General features: G+C 40.9%; 2 protein-coding genes across 2 annotated transcripts; both read right to left on the bottom strand.

The window, feature by feature from the left end:
- Positions 1-987: 987 nt before the first annotated feature.
- Positions 988-5828, bottom strand: LOC114160417 (butyrophilin-like protein 9). Its single transcript, XM_028043009.1, has 10 exons — positions 5657-5828; positions 4270-4354; positions 3802-3900; positions 3437-3538; positions 3186-3320; positions 2959-3096; positions 2817-2868; positions 2704-2730; positions 1938-1964; positions 988-1853 (listed from the first exon to the last, which is right to left on the bottom strand). Exons 2-10 carry the CDS (start codon positions 4327-4329, stop codon positions 1294-1296), a joined length of 1200 nt encoding a protein of 399 aa, XP_027898810.1. The 5' UTR covers positions 4330-4354; positions 5657-5828; the 3' UTR covers positions 988-1293.
- Positions 5829-7368: 1540 nt separating this feature from the next.
- LOC114159430 (uncharacterized) lies at positions 7369-15820 on the bottom strand. Its single transcript, XM_028041405.1, has 5 exons — positions 15221-15820; positions 14069-14178; positions 11092-11184; positions 10777-10950; positions 7369-8374 (listed from the first exon to the last, which is right to left on the bottom strand). Exons 1-5 carry the CDS (start codon positions 15369-15371, stop codon positions 8222-8224), a joined length of 681 nt encoding a protein of 226 aa, XP_027897206.1. The 5' UTR covers positions 15372-15820; the 3' UTR covers positions 7369-8221.
- Positions 15821-15848: the final 28 nt, after the last annotated feature.

The raw sequence follows: 15848 nt of genomic DNA, 5'->3' as shown, positions 1-15848 counted from the left end.
TATGATATAGTTGGTAACAGTGAACTCGAGCTCTGATTGGTTCAGCTGGGTGCACCTGCTAGCCTGAAATTTTAATTACCTGTCGTCATTCTTGACCCTTGCTTCCTGCTGCATGAATTGATTGTACATTCATAAAAAAACAATGACCTGCTCTGATTTATAGGTTGCTGTTTGTTGCACTTCAACCAAGTTTCAACATGAATAAAAAAGGATTGTAAAATGAATGAATGAAGGCAATTTTATGTTACACTCTGATGAATTCTAAGAAAATTGGCTTTATTTGGTGTAAGTATTTCAATTTTAAAACAAGTTGGGCTTAGTGTAAGTTGTAGATGATAAAATACTTCAGTAATCACTTACAGATTGATGTTAGTTTCTAAATGACAAAACGGCTATTTTGTTGTACAAAGCATTGTTAGAGTAAACTATGTGACTGTTCATTAGTCTTAAAATTCTCAAAAGTCAAAATACTACATATGGAAATTATAATAAGGCTTGGCTCACGCTCTACTGTGGCCACACGATATTAGAAAATCTGATGTGTCTTCCTCGTTTTCAATGCATTTAGAATGAGGAAGGCGAGCGCTGCTGGTATCTGACAGGCTTGTCTCTGATTATTTAAGGAACTGCTGATCTACTGGTATTTGCAGACACGACCATCTTTTGGGCAAAACAAGAATACTCTTAAACAGAAATCAGAAATGTTCGATTGTAAGTAACTTGGTAGAAACTCAGAGATCTATCATATTACTCTCCACCATCAGTTTTCAAGTTAGTATTATTGACGAGATTGGACAATATTAAAATTGTAGATAGACTTGGACTCTACATGAATATGGTGCTTGTTTTTTCCCCTAGGTAATTCTGCTAACTAATAAGGTCAGGAGAGAATGGGAAGGAAACGGTAACTAACAGTGGCTAAAATAAATCAATTCAATAATTTAAAGATCTTTTTTTTAAGGCTTAAAGGAGAAATAAACAGCTCAATTAAAACTGAATTTGGTTTATTCTTTATTCACAGAAGTGCATTGTTGTCATCATATTAGTATTGCACATTACAGAAGATTTTTACATCGGAGTTTCTGCTTAAATGTCTGAACACAGAAAAGACCAGAGAGTGGTGCTCTAACTCTTTTTTGAGAAAATAGCAGCAGAAATCACATTAAAGCAGAAGCAACATACAGAATGGTCATTTATATCAGCGTTTCACCGCTATTCCGGGTTCTTATACTCTAACTTTACTGGCTCATAGAGGAAAACTTGACTGGTGGGTGGTGGTGGGGGGTGAGAAACCTAGGCCCACAGGCAGGACGTGGGGCAGAGACAGTGGGACTTAGCTGCTGGAGACCGGATCACGAGATCCTTAACAATCTCCACTGTACCAAACAACGGGAACAGCCTTTCGGTGAAGGTCTCATTGTAGGTGTAGATGTGCAAGTGTTTGTCCACGTCGTAGAAGGACAGCTGGCCGTTGTCATAGTCGAGGTAGACGCCCACCTTACGGGGGATCAGGCCGGGTGGCAAGGCGGTGAAGGGGACCGTCAGGGCTTTAAACTCAGTGCCCCTCTCCAGCCGCAGGGTCATGTACCCGGTGCCAGTGTTCAGCGGCTTGAAGCCTTTCCTCAGCGCCGACTCTTTGGCCACGCCCAGCCGCCAGTCGCGCTCGCCGACCTCCGCCTCCCAGTAGTGGCGGCCGGAGCCCAGGCCGTGCACGCCAACGGCGCACCACCACCCGTCGAAACGCTGGTGGAAGTTGGGAACATCTTTCCGCTCGAAGCCGCAGCGCATCCTCTTCTCGTCAACAGAGATGAGCAGGTCTGGATTGGCTGTGTCCAGATCCAGAGTTACCTCCACTTTGGGTGGGAAGGAAGACGGTTTGAATATCAAGACGACTCATAAAACTGACCAAAATATTTCCAGGAAACATGTTCAAGTACCTGCAGCATCTCCAATCCAGTCCCACACTAAAAGAACAATAAAAAAAAGATTTATCTCAGCATGAACATAACGTTTTTGCAACTGATGCATGTGAGGAATATTTCTCGAAAACATTTGAGTTTTCGAACTAAAATTCATCCAATTAGCTGCTTCAAAACAAAGTGTACCAGGGCCATTAGATATCTTGAGATCATGGTTGTCTGTTCTCTCATTGTGGTCTAAAGTCTTGGGAGGATTTTGAAAATAATTCTCACATGGGAAAAACTCTCATTTCTATTTGGCTGCCTAATTAACCGGTTTTAAACTTCAGCACCCATGTAAGGGCACTTCTGACATGGGTTGTTTTTCCTCCTCTGAATAAATGTACTCAAATTAATATTTATTTATGTTACCGTTGGATCATGCGATAAAGTTGAATCTGTGTTAATCCCTTTAATAAATTTCTATCTTAGAGTGCCAATAAGAGTGCTAGATGCTGTAAATAGCAATATTTCACAGATATGTCTACATGTAAGCAATGTTTCCTGTGTCACTGTAAGGATAAATCCTGTATGCTTTTCCTGATTTTTTGGAGCAAAAAAATATTTTCATCTTACTTGTACTATAATAGCAATATAACTCCTGTGTTGCTTGGAAATTGTTTCTATTAAATACTCTGTAACTTACCGAATCAAATCTATAAATTTAAACTGTTTTGATTTCTGTCTTGAAGAGATTTGCCAGACAAATTTCAAAGTGTACTTTGATATTCTTGGTCTCATTTACCTGGCTGAGGAATGTAGGATATGGCACCTGGAAGGGAAATGATGAAACTGATGAAAACGAACATTTCCTTAAATTAAACTGCATCAGAATGAATTCTGGAGGGATTTACGAACCAATCTTGTAAGTTCTCTGCTTCCACAAAAGCCACTGCTGTGGGATGGTGTCCTGCAAAAAAAAAAAGGAGGGGTTTGATGTTGAATTTTTGGCCCAGAAAATGTTCATGTATACTCTGTGATTCATAATCCAAGCCGTTACTTTGTCAGGTCGCTGTGACACTAAAGTCCACAGAACCAACTCCATAGCGGTCAGGAGATTGGGTGCACGCCCCCAGCGCCAGGCTGACTGGAGGTCCTCCAGGATCTTGGCAACTGGTTCTCCGGGCCACACGCTTTGCTGGACATTCATGTGTTTAGAAAGAACAGCTTTTATTTTGAAGGTCCAGTACAACAGGAAGGGGTTAGTCGCATACTTAAACTTCCCACCTCAGGCTGGGCCCTCAGGTCTTTGATCCAGTTAAGGATGACAGCTTTGGCCCGCTCCAGGTCCTGTCCGTTAATCAGATCAGGCTGCTTGCCCTCATCCATCTCTGGCCAGCCATCAGTCTGCATCAGTGTCTTCTGCACACAGAAATTCACCTTAAGCAACACACCTTAGCTTTCATACCGCTATCATTTTTTTTAAATAAGTGACATGTTGTCGTTGTTGGGGGGTTTTTTGCATCCTGGCTTGGCACCTTGTTCTCCAGCATGGATGCCGACTGCAGGATGAAGAGTCGGCAGAGAGGAGACGACCAAGTGTCGTCTTGGTTACAGATGTGCTCCAGGACTTCTGACCTCTGCAGGAATGAACAAAAAGAGAGAGAATAAAACACAATAGCAAAAGACAGCAGATAATTCTCTCATTCGGAAAAATTTAATTATTTTGTACGGCGGCTTTCCTGTCGGACTATCAATTAGCTGCGTAGTGCCGTGTGACGTTACAGAATAAGAAAGTAAAAGAAACAAAAGAAAACAGACAAAAAAACAGAGAAGTTGAGGAGAAAAAGAAAATACTCTAGATTGCTCTTGCAAATATGCTTCTTTCATGTTGAAGCTGTACCTGGCAGACCCGGCTCAGGTCTTTAGCCAGTTCCACCACAAACAGCTGATCCTCATCCAGAGGCTCCTTCTTCTCTCTCTTTGCTCTCTTGTTCGACTCCTGTCAGACAAAAAAAATCCCAACAACACACAAACAAAGGGGTTTCTGTTAGCTACTCATTGGAATGAGAGTGAGGCTTCAAGATCCTCATTGAGGATGCCAGTGCTCATCCAGAAGTGCTTTACAAAGTAATAATGTCAATCTGGAGAGGAGGCAGCGGCTCGGCCTGATCAAAATGCACATCAAGGCTCTGATGGTGTTAGCAGAGACATCCAACTGGCTCTTTTCTGCAAAATAAAAGCAAGGTGCGCATCCTAGATGGCTATGATAACAATGTTTTCAAATGAATTATCTACTTAAGTAACAATGTGACCTAAAAAAAAAAAAAAAAGTTTGAACATTAAACATGTTGAAGAAAACAACGCTGACCTTAATCTTGGCTGTGAGGTTTTTGGCCGGCTCGACCATGAAGTGAAAACATTGCATCATCTTGGCTGCTGTCTGTGCCTGTGTCCTGCAATGACAGATGTAAGCAAAAACTGCTTACCGAAAGCATCACGGGTAGGTTTAATAAAAACAAACATGACCTCTTTTATTTATTGTTTGCCAGCCTGTGCTGTTGCCCTGACATAAAGGATAACCAGTTCTTAAGGGGATGTTAAAAATCTGAATGGTTTGGCCAACCTGAGGCCAGTTTACCTGTCACATTTTAAGTGAAACCCTAACCCTGAAATACTTGTTTTTAAATTGCATTTCTCCTCATAACAGAATTAATTATTCATGGAAAGATCAAATCAGGAATGCTTCTTCGAAGGAGGTGGACTTTGTGCAAGAGGTGAGCTAATGTTTACGGAAAAAACATCAGAATGGAGCTTATGACACGTGACGGAAACTTCACCTTTCTACCCAGCGTGATCACAACAGCAATGCCTTTGTTGCTTAGAGCACCTCTGCAACATAAACAAACTCAAGGAAGTGCAAATAGTTTGGAAAATAAGTTATCAAGCTAGAAGCCACTATTAACCAGAGCGAAACCAGAAAACTCTGGATTTTTTATCAATTTCCCTCCGTTTACTATAACTTTCAAACTATTCAAGTTTTTCTAATGATGTATACAATTGCTGAATGTGTCAATCTGTTCTCTTTCAAAACCCCAAAGCAGTGCAAAGTTTGCTTATATGTTGGGCCTGCTCTGGTTGTGTCCTTGTTAAGGTCCTCTCTCTGTCTGAAATCCTTACACTCTGTTTATGCCACATTCACATTCTCCTACAATCTGCAGAGCAATACAAAGCAGTCAGAGTGTGCATCAGAAAGTCATCATTGCAGCTCACACAGTCCAGCCCCATGCTCAATTATTAAGATGCAGCAACAAAACCTGAAAATAAAGAAGACTATCTAAGTTAGGGTTGAATGACGCTTTTAAAAAAAAAATTAAATATTTCATTTTAGAATAAGTGACGGTTCACGCGGATAAGAAACATGCCGGATTTTGATTTAAATGCATGCAGCACATCCAGTGATCGTATTCATACAGTAGGTGAGCATGACCACGTAGTTTCAGCCCCGACCCAGTTCGAGGTCAGCTGATGACTGCGCAAGAAGTAAACACAGAGCCGCAGAGCGACTTTGCAGCAGGTCTGCACCAAAGCATCAGTAACTCTCTTCATACACTTTGCAAACTTATTTTGTTTTTCCACTATCATACAGTCCCATTAAACGCGTTTTTCTTTCAGGCAGCGCCACACAATTTCACCCCTGCAGTGCGTCATGCAGATAAACCTCGCTGGTTTTTCCGAATCGCTGAAGCGCAGCTTACCTTAAAATTGAGATTTCAGGAGATTTTGTTGGGTCTCTTCTTGGTTTTAAAAAAAAAAATCAGGAGGGTTCGGCTCGGGAAGAAGTCTAGTCTGTGTGCTGCAGAGTCTGACCTTGTTTACATACCAAACTGGCGGTCGGCGGCTCGGGGAAGTTCGGTTTTCTCCGTGAGTGACGCAAGCGGCTGTCCAATTGCCACAGCGCTGAGTCACGCTGGAGAAATAATAATACTGTCGTTCACAAAGTGTAAGGAGCTGAAAAAGAAAAACCTTTAAATCCATACATTACTCGATATTTAAAACCCTGGGAGTGAGTCAATAGTGTTGTTTTTTTTTGGCTAGTTCAGTTGGTGTTGAGTTGAAAACATAACAGAAAACAAATGAGTGTCTTTTATTACTATTCTTAGCATCTTTATAAACAACTTAGTTTAACCATTTAATGAGGTTGAAATGCACAGTGAACAATTATAAGATACGACACATAGCGTTACAAAAATATCTGTATCCTCTGTCTGCATTTTGTAGTTTTAACTACAAACATCAATTTGTTTTATTGGGGTTTTATGTGACAGACCAACACGGAGTGGCACAAAACTGTAAAGTGGACAGACAATGACACATGCTTCTCGAATTTTCCTACAAATGAAAATCTGAAAATTTGGGTTTGCATTTTTGTGTGACCTGAACTGTCAGCAAATACTTTTTAGAACCACCTTTTGGTCCAATTAAAGCTGAAAGTCTGCTGCCGGCTTTGCGGATCTGAAATTTGCATCAACTCTTCTTTATTCCATGCAACTGGATATTAAAATAAACACACCTGTGCTGTTTTATTTCTTTTTGTTGAGCTATAATCAGTTGCACCATTATTTTATTTAGAGGTACAAGTATATATGGGCCTGAAATAAGTACATGCCACACTTATCAGATTTTTATCTGCAAGAATTTTTCAGAACCATATATCATTTTCCTACAATTTTGCAATAAAGCTCTACTTTCTGTTGGTCACATAAAATCCCAATAAAATAGCAAAAAAAAGAGAAGTTTGTTGATGCAACATGGCGCAATGTGAAAAAAGTTCACTATTAAATAACAAGAGGTAGAGTTCCTAGCAAAGTGTTTTGGGGAATTGGATTGAATTTTCATTACAAGATTTTTAAGACAGTTTTGTGTCTTATAACCTAATTATTTTAATTAGAAATACATGAACGATGCCATAAGAGAACTATTGATGGCACCTGCATGTGTCTGAGTTTGACTCCTCTGCTCCACGCAATTATAATCCATAAAAGCATTAGTAGAAGAGAGGAAGGGGCTGTGAGACGTCTGCTGACCAGGTTGTGTATTTACTGTTCTTGACTTTGTGGAACACTGGAAGGATATACTGTGTCTCTCTAACCTTACTCATTTTAAGAACATCCTAAGGAAAAGCAAAAACAAATTCGTTTAAAAGCCAAATTTCATCTATTAATTTTGGACAACAAAACAATCATTTTGTGACCCATCCACATCACAAGAGAAGTCTTCATAATCAGAGCAAAACGATTTATGCGCTTTCCTCAAAGAATCTCTGTTCAGTTTATATTAAAACGTTCTCCTCCTATTAAAGTCTCACACCTGTACAGAAAAATCTCTTTACACTGCAGCTTTGTTGTGCACATGTTTTTTTTTAAAATTCTCTCTTAATCATATGAAACTTAAATTATGACAGGCCATCAACAAAATAGTAAAACTGTTTATTTTTTGCGTTTCCACAAAGTAGAAACATGAGGGAAATTATTGTTCTTCAATAAATACAATACAGAACGAGTTCAAGATTAAACCAAGCTATGAACGCACAGTGAGGTAAATGAACACAATAAAAACAGACATTGTTGCACAGTGGGAAATATAAGAATTTGGTTTTTGTATTTAAGTTGTGTGATTTGCTCATATTGTATTTTGCATTTCTTTGCTTTTGTTTCCCTCTGTAAAACATACTATTTGATTGGTGACTACAGAGGACGATTCTCAGACTTTTATTTTAAGTTGTGTTTTATTGAATTTTACAAAACTAGCTCCTTGTTGTTCATTTGTTCTCTGGGTTTGAGTTGTTCCTCCCACTTTTATAGAGAACATAGAGATTTAGGAGCATTTAGCTCAACTTTCTTAAAAGTGAAAATTACTTTTGTCTCCTTCTCTTGTGGTTGGCTACACAAACAAATATCTGCTTTACAGCACATCTGAATAAAAATATACAATGTGTTTTCACTTTATGCTTTATGATAAAAAAAAAAATCTAAAAAAAACAAAACTATGAGCAGAAGCGCACCCACACCACTGTCATTAATGTGTTTTTTCGTTTTGGTCATTTTCCTTCGTTGAGATGTCCCAGCCACCTTCGTCGTTGAATGCTCCGTTTTTTGAAGTATTCATATGTGCCTCTGATTAGATGGGATGCAGCTCCTCTTTGGGTTGGGTGTTTGGCTCAGTTTGAGGTATGTGGATCAGAAAGTTTTGTTGAACTCTTTCAGAAACTGAGGTACAGCTTCCCTTTGCATTCTTTCGCCAGCTTGAGGACTTGTTTGGCATCATACAGGAGGTAGAATGGTGCTGTCTGTGGCGTAACCTGGGCTCTCGCTCATGTAAGCTCTCTGAGGAGGGGGAACATCCAGGTCAGATGACAGGATGTCGCACGGCAGCTCCACAGACTGGCGGATGCTCTCTTCGTACGACGGAGGAGACTGTATGGATCACAAATGACAGAGGAGGTCTGTGGCTTGTTTCTCCAAAAAAGCATCTTCTTAGGTAATAGGCAATAGATTTTGGTTACTTTTCACTGAAAATATTTGGAGTTTGTTTCAACAATGACTTAAACAGAGGCAAATTTATGAGCATGTGTATGTCTTGAGTTTTGATTCGCCAGAAATGCGAATTTGTTTTTAAGAAATTCCAACTCCCATTCAATAGACTGTTGCAGGCAGAACCAAATTAATCTCAAGAGTAAACATCAGCAATTCCCAACAAAACTGAAGAAATTCCAACATTTAACAAAAGAAATATTCTCAAGTTTTCACAACCATCCATAAAACCTCCCATGTACTTCTTAAAATTGACCAATCAGGTTTTTACTGTTAGATATGAACCTGTAGGTTTTGTTAGAGGTGTGATCTGCTAATTTAGATCAAATGCAGATTCTGATTTTCTTCCAAAGGTCTATAATGCCCACAGCTCAGCACATTGGGGTGCAGGCTCCTTAACATAGTGGTTCTAGACCTATCAAACAACAAATGGATTATAAATGTATGTCTATTCATATGTCAAACTGTGAGTTCCTAAATGTTATCAGTTGGTTTTGTTCTGTGCTCGAAATAATAATACATCTTGTTTATTGATACATTTACAGGTGGGAAATTTGGGAGTTCAGGTTGTCAGTGTTTGACCAACCACCAGTCAGAGCTAATTAAAGGAAAACAAGTTCAATCTTTGGTAAATTGATAAAGCATCAATTAGTCTTTAAGGTTTTGTCTTGTCTTGAAGACAGTTAATACTCTTGAAAATTTCAATCTAAAACAAAGAAGAAGTCATCACTTCTCATCACTGGTGACTTTAGTGACCTAAAAAGAATACAGACTGACAGCAATCTAATATCAACTGCTGATGTCTGTTGACAATCACAAAGGTCACTGAATAACTCCCAGTGGTGTTAGTGGCCTCCATTTGATTGGAGTTTTCAGAAAAGTTCCACACAATTAAGCCCTTAAATAATCAATGTTTCCGAAAAATGTTGCTTTGTATATTACTGATATAAGTTTTTGCTGCAAAGTGGGGTTTTTTTAGATTTAAGTCCTATTAACGTTTTGTGAGTTTAAAAAAACTGAGTCAGTAGAATAGTGGGATTTTTAGCTACTTCCATCCACTGCATTTGTATGTTATACAAAACACTGAAATGCAGGGATCATCTGAGATGCTATCTAAGGGATACACATTTCTAGTAAGAGTTTAGATTGTGGTTTTTGGAGTTGGTTTAGGGTTAAAATGTGTCCATATAACTTTGCTTTCTCTATCATCATCATTGCTTTGTGCCAATAAAGTTATATTTGTAAACATAAAAAGGATGGACCAAATACAGCTGCTGGACCCAATCACATTTCCTGATTAAATTCCTGGATTGCATGTTTGTGGGAAAAAGGGAGTTAGAGAACATCCTGTGGCCTGCAGGGCATGAAGCCTATTTTTAAAGAACAAAAGGAACATGTTTGTATTTACATTACCAATTAATCCGGTCCCACTCCAGATGGCTGGAATGTGTTTTTTTCCCTTCATTATCTGCCTGATAAAATCGAGCAGATCCACGCTGCCTTACCGAGTTCTCTTATCTTTTAATTGCTCTGGGACCCTCAGGCAACACGAACAACCCCACACCCTGCGCTCTGTCTCACACCACACACATGCGCCAGGCTGCAAATGTTTCCTTGCCGTCCTGCCTCAGGCTGCAGGACAGATGGGGGACAACGAGCGGGCATCACTATCTGAATTCTTGCTCACATTCAGCCCAGAAGGGGGAGGAGGCGGGAGGGATATTTGCTTCTTTATTGACCGCTGCTGTGATGGGCAAAAAGCAGCAGGTGTGAGCTCGCTTTCATGGGTGTGTGTCATGTCAGGGAGTGTCTGATTAAGAAAAAGGAGGGAAGACGACAGGAGAACAAAGCTGCTTTCTTGGCCACTGTTTGCACTCATGGATGCAGCCTCTAATTATGTTCGATGTGCCTTTTTCTAATTACCTTGTTTGCTGGAGCGTTGTGCGAACCCAAAGCTCAGCCGTAGATCAACAAGGTAAAATGTTAATAGCGGTAACACAATGCAGAGGCGCTGATCGTGCTTTCTGATTACCCCGATGCGACTGCTGTCTGATCTCTTGCAGCAGAACTGTCTGTCAGTGAAACAGTGACAGATAAAAACGTACTTTAATGTATCTTTATTTAGTGCTAAGCCACACATTGAGCAGACCTTGCATGACTGAAGTGACAACTGTCTCCAGATCCCATTACAAAAAGCTTGACACCAGTCTCCGAAGGGCTTCATCGTCACGGGATCTGTGACTGTATCGGATGCTGCGGCGAGGTCTTGAATCAATTCACCCTACCTCAGTAACAATGGGTCCATTGAGGCCGAAACGGTCTGCGATCATCATGTGGATCTGCCGCTGGCGGTCCTTCTTTCGGACGCTCTCGTAGGAGGGGAGCTTCGGCAGGGTGGTCTCCAGGGTGGGCAGGCTGTAGCTGGAGGGCAGGCCCACGTAGAACAGCTCACCCGGAAGCTGAGAGGCACAGAGGACACTGGATACTTAAGGCAAAAACAATGACTTTAAAATGAAACACACCGAGTTATGATCCAAAGATGTGATTTCAGCAAAGGATTGTTTTTGATAGAAATGATGCGTGCACAGAAGTGGGGTTACCTGGGTGACGCTGTCTTCAGGGATGTGAGTCTGCTCCAAACGAGGAGATCCAACCAGAGTCTGTCTGCTGCTGTAGTACTGAGGGGGAGCATCCTGAAACAAACAGCAGTGACTTCAGAAGATGCAGCTGATCCGGTGCCTTGAACAAGTATTCATACAAATTAAGTCATGGGAACCACAAATTCCAATATTTTTTTTTTATAGAAATGTAACGTGATAAATCAATGCAAAATGCAGAATTGTAAAGGAGAAGGAATATTCCACATGGTTTTTATCATTTTTGGCAAATTAAAATCTGAATAGAGGTATTTTTATCTCTTAACCCTTAAATACGACAGGATCAAACAAGGTGCTCTGGTCAGACAGAGCCAAAATGTTAACCTTTAATACCCTGGACACAACATACCCACTGTGAAACATGGTGGCGGATGCATCACACTGTGGGAAGTGTTTTTCTTCGGCAGGCTCATTAAAGTTTTTGAGAAGATGGGTGGAAAAAAGCTGTTACAGGCTGCAAAACATACAACCAGAGCTCCAGTCTAAGGGTTTAGAAGAGTCCTATTAGTGTTACAATGGCCCAGTCAAATTACAGAGTTAAATCTAAATGAGAATCTGTGGACAGATGTTCCACCTTTGTCCTGATTCAGCCGCGGCTATATTTTGCAACAACAACAAAAAAACACAAATAAAAATGTCAGTCTGAATGCGCAAAACTCTAATTTCTGTTAAATCCCCCCAAAATACATATATGCAACGTGGCAAAAGTAACAGAGTTCAAGAGGTAAACGTACTTTTACGGGGCTCTGTATTCCGACAAGCAACACTAGTTGTTGTTTCCCCATCTGCGATTAGCCAGACAGCCACTAACTTCAGCCCAATTGACCAATTTTCATGCCTTGTTTCATCCCTGTGGGCCCCGGACGGTTTAGTAGCACCATAAATTATTAGATCAATAAGGCGACAACATGACCACCCTCTGATTTCTGCACCTCCTCCTTCCCACACCCCTTTCATTAAACAACAAGACCTGTCAGTGTCTCACTGTATGTGGTTCTGGGATGCGGGAAAAAAGGCTGACAGAAAAGCGAGTTAATTGCCTTGCGTCTAAATGAGTGTCCTTTGTGAGGAGAACAATGTGATGTACTGACTGTGTCAGGAGGGTCCAAGAGGTCTTTTCAGTGTTCTCCTTGTAGCTGCGGCAGGTAGCTGTTAATTAGCACACTCCAGTGAACATTATCTCCCTGCATGTCATGACCATAACAATGTCAATTTGTTGCGTGGATGACACTAAGTCTGAGTATTAGGAGCAACAGGCTTCTTCTGGACATCAACATTTTATGGCATTTAGCTGTTCTGAAGTGTTAAATTGATCATTTTCTGTGGGCAGATTAAACTAACACTTTTCTCACACTCAAAAAAGACGCACAGCGGCGACGTTTGGCTTGACCCCTCGCAGCATTTTGAGAAGAAACAGAGGACACTCGGAAAAGGTGATGGCAGAGGTCTCGTTCTTCTACTTTAAAGAAGTAGAAGAACGTCCTCAGGAAAGGGGAAAAAGAAAAGAAGGTTTGTCCTTTTGTTGCCTGCCATTGATTCGGCCAGTGTGAAAAAGCACAACCGTGTAAAATCGGTGTTGAAGTCGGGGGAGGATCCCAGCAGCGGCTCGTTTTTTTTTTCTTTTTCTATTGCTTCAAACTAAAGGAGATCCATTGTCTCCGTTGTGTCCCCAACACCCACAGTGTGGTCTGTCCCCTATTCATGGGGGCAAAGTGAAGCAGGGAAAGGTATGTGGCTATGAAGTTGAAGACGTGAAATGAAATATCCCTCTGAGAAACAATGAAAGAGGGCTTCTGTTTGTTCTGAACTTTTTCTTAAGTATAAGTCCAACAGACAACAGGGTTCTCTGTTCCTGAGTCCTAAATAGATGAATCATGTTCGGGATTTATGATTATTTAAAAGCAAAATCTCATCTTATGCGTGCGTATTGACGTAACTGGAGGCCAGAGCGGCCAGTTTAGAGCTGTAAATTACGCTCTCTTGGTTCCTTAAGCTAGGCGGCAGGTCTATCTAATCCAGACCATGGCTGAGCACAGCTTCCTGTCTTGCATGTGCTTGTGCTCCTGCAGTCCAAAGATAGCGCTCAAGCCTCACCCCTGGGACTAATGAAGATGAGAAGCAAGTCAGGAAAAGGGAAGTGGAGAGAACGGTTGCCATCTTTGAACTGTTTACATTTCCGCACCAGTAACGTCCTGGTCCACCAAGCTGATAATCGAGCGTGTTATCCGGCAAACATTTGCATAGCATGTAAAGTAGTTTAATAGTAGTATGCAACAGGAAATGCAACAGGAAAATCTGCTCCCACAGCATAATGCTTCGTTGTAGGGTTGGTGTGTTCAAGGTAAAGTCCTGTGCTAGTTTTCTGTCACACACGGCGTTTTGCATGAAGGCACACCTGACCAGACACATTGTTTCCTCTGCTTGACTTGTTCCAGACTTCAACCACAATTTCTTAAGGCATTTCCAGTGGTACCATAATCTTTCTGAGTTTAGGTGAGGAATTGAACACTTGGAATATTCACACAGTGTCAGTAAAAAAAAAAAAGAAAAGTGATTTGCTCTGATTTAATTACATTGGTGGTGAAGTTGCATCAGTATGCACGGTAAGAGCTAATTCTGTCCAATTCCATTAGAATCACCAAGTCTGTGTGAGATATTTCTGGAGGGCAGTTAATTCACACTGAGGCGAATCCATTGCTGCAGAACGATGATATCAAGCTTATTCAGTCCTTTCGCCACAGCCAGGCAGAACTTAATCTGACACTTGTTAACGGTGCTACACACACACTTCTCTCTCTCCTCAGGGTGTCTTGCAGCACTGAACGTACAGATCACCTTCAGAAGAAAGCTCAGCACAAGGGAAACTTTTCGCGTCGTTGTGTGTTTATTTATTTTTTTGTTCTCTCTCTGAATTACTCACCATATCCGCATGTGGGTCCTGGTAGGAGCCGTGTTTGCAGCACTGGGGATCTTTACGGTAAATAATGGAAAGCAGCAAGACGACAACGAAAAAGAACACCAGAGAAGAAACTGTTTCGAAAGAGAAAAAGGGAAATAGTTCATTAGTAATTACTGCTTGTTTATGAGAACACATTGTGGTGTAATGGTTCACATTCTCACAAGGACGAATCAATATTCAAAACCTTCACTTTAGACAGAGGTGCAACTTACAATCTGCAATTAATTGGATTTTCTCTAATCAGAGACTAATCGGCAGATCAGTTGCTTATATTTTTTGTTTCATTAAATGCTTCAGAACTAAAACATTACTTTCCTGAAACTTAAATGTTACTCTCTGGAACTTACAAGGTATTTTCTGAAACTTTCCTGGAAGTTGCAGGTACTCTTGTTGGCTCACCTGTGACTCTCCAGAACGATGTGGCACTGAAAGTATCATGGAATCTAATAATTGCTTTTTATGAAAACTATTTGCTCCTTTTTTCAGAACTCAATAAGAACATTTACCTTACCAGTTTACTAGTTTACTACTTGCACTTACTAGTCACTTTCCACGAATGCACCTGCTGCTTTCAGACCTTAGCAATTACTTTCAGGAAAATGTCTTCTAAAGTCCAGCAAAGTATCAGAATAAGAATGAGAAAAAAATCCCTTAAAGATAATTCCCCTTACACTTCCCCTCTAGTTTGTTTTGGAAAGAGATTTGTTATGTTTGAGTATTAGACAGGACATGATGCGATTTGAATAATGTAGCAACACCCTCGTTTAATTTAAAACTACTATTTACTGTCAAAAAACATGCAGAACATTTATGTTTCACTCAAATAAAACCAAAAACTGATGTCAGCCCAAAAATCTTTTTTGACTGGTGCATCTCTGCTCAGCTGTTCAACAATTATCGATTAAAAAAAAAATAGACACAAAATCACATGACAACGTGTGATAGCAAGTTGGATTTAAATAACATAATCTCTTTGGCAGCAGCTGAAATACATAACTGATCTTGATGCTGCATATAAAGCAACATCGGGATGTTTTCTTCTCCTTGTAAGTTGTTTGACGAAGTTATGAAAAGCAAATATTGAACAGGATTGGCGTTTAATGATCTACTTACAGGAGGCAACGAGCACCGTGAGCTGATCCGAGGTCAGCTGTGAGGTGGGAATGGTCGGGCTCGCAGATGTGGACATCTCCTCTGCTTGGAAATTGAAAGTTTCTTCCATAAATCTTCCCGAGCTCCCCAGCCTCAGTGCAAATGCTCTCATCTTACACCTCAGGAAGAAGAAAAAAAAAAGAGAGAGCGAGAGAGGAACTCCAGTTTAGCGGCTCCTCTTCACGACTGCCATCTCCGCGGGGGGACACATGCGCTCTGGAAGTCAGGATCCCAAACTCTCCTCCTCTCCTTCCTTGTAAACACGCTGCAGCTAAGGACGCGTAAAATGCGCACTGACCGACGCCCTCCAGCAGGCTGCGTGGCAGCAAACGAGGCTGCCTTCACGCACTGACACAACACACTTATGATGCAGGGATTGTTTGGGAGCGGTTTGTTTCAGTTGGTGTCTGTGTGCACATGAGATTGCAGAGAGAGCGGCTTGTAAACACAGAGAGTTACTGAGCTGCTTCCTCCGCCGGTTTAATTAATGGCATCCAGACTATCGCAGGGAAACACACGACGTGCCTGAGGCTGAGTCCCGTTACCCTGGAGACGGTGGGTGTCCCATCCTGAGGGGATTTCTATGCAG

This window comes from Xiphophorus couchianus, chromosome 16, assembly GCF_001444195.1.
Source record: "Xiphophorus couchianus chromosome 16, X_couchianus-1.0, whole genome shotgun sequence".
NCBI classification, from domain to species: domain Eukaryota; kingdom Metazoa; phylum Chordata; class Actinopteri; order Cyprinodontiformes; family Poeciliidae; genus Xiphophorus; species Xiphophorus couchianus.
This window is presented reverse-complemented; position numbering and strand designations above follow the sequence as displayed.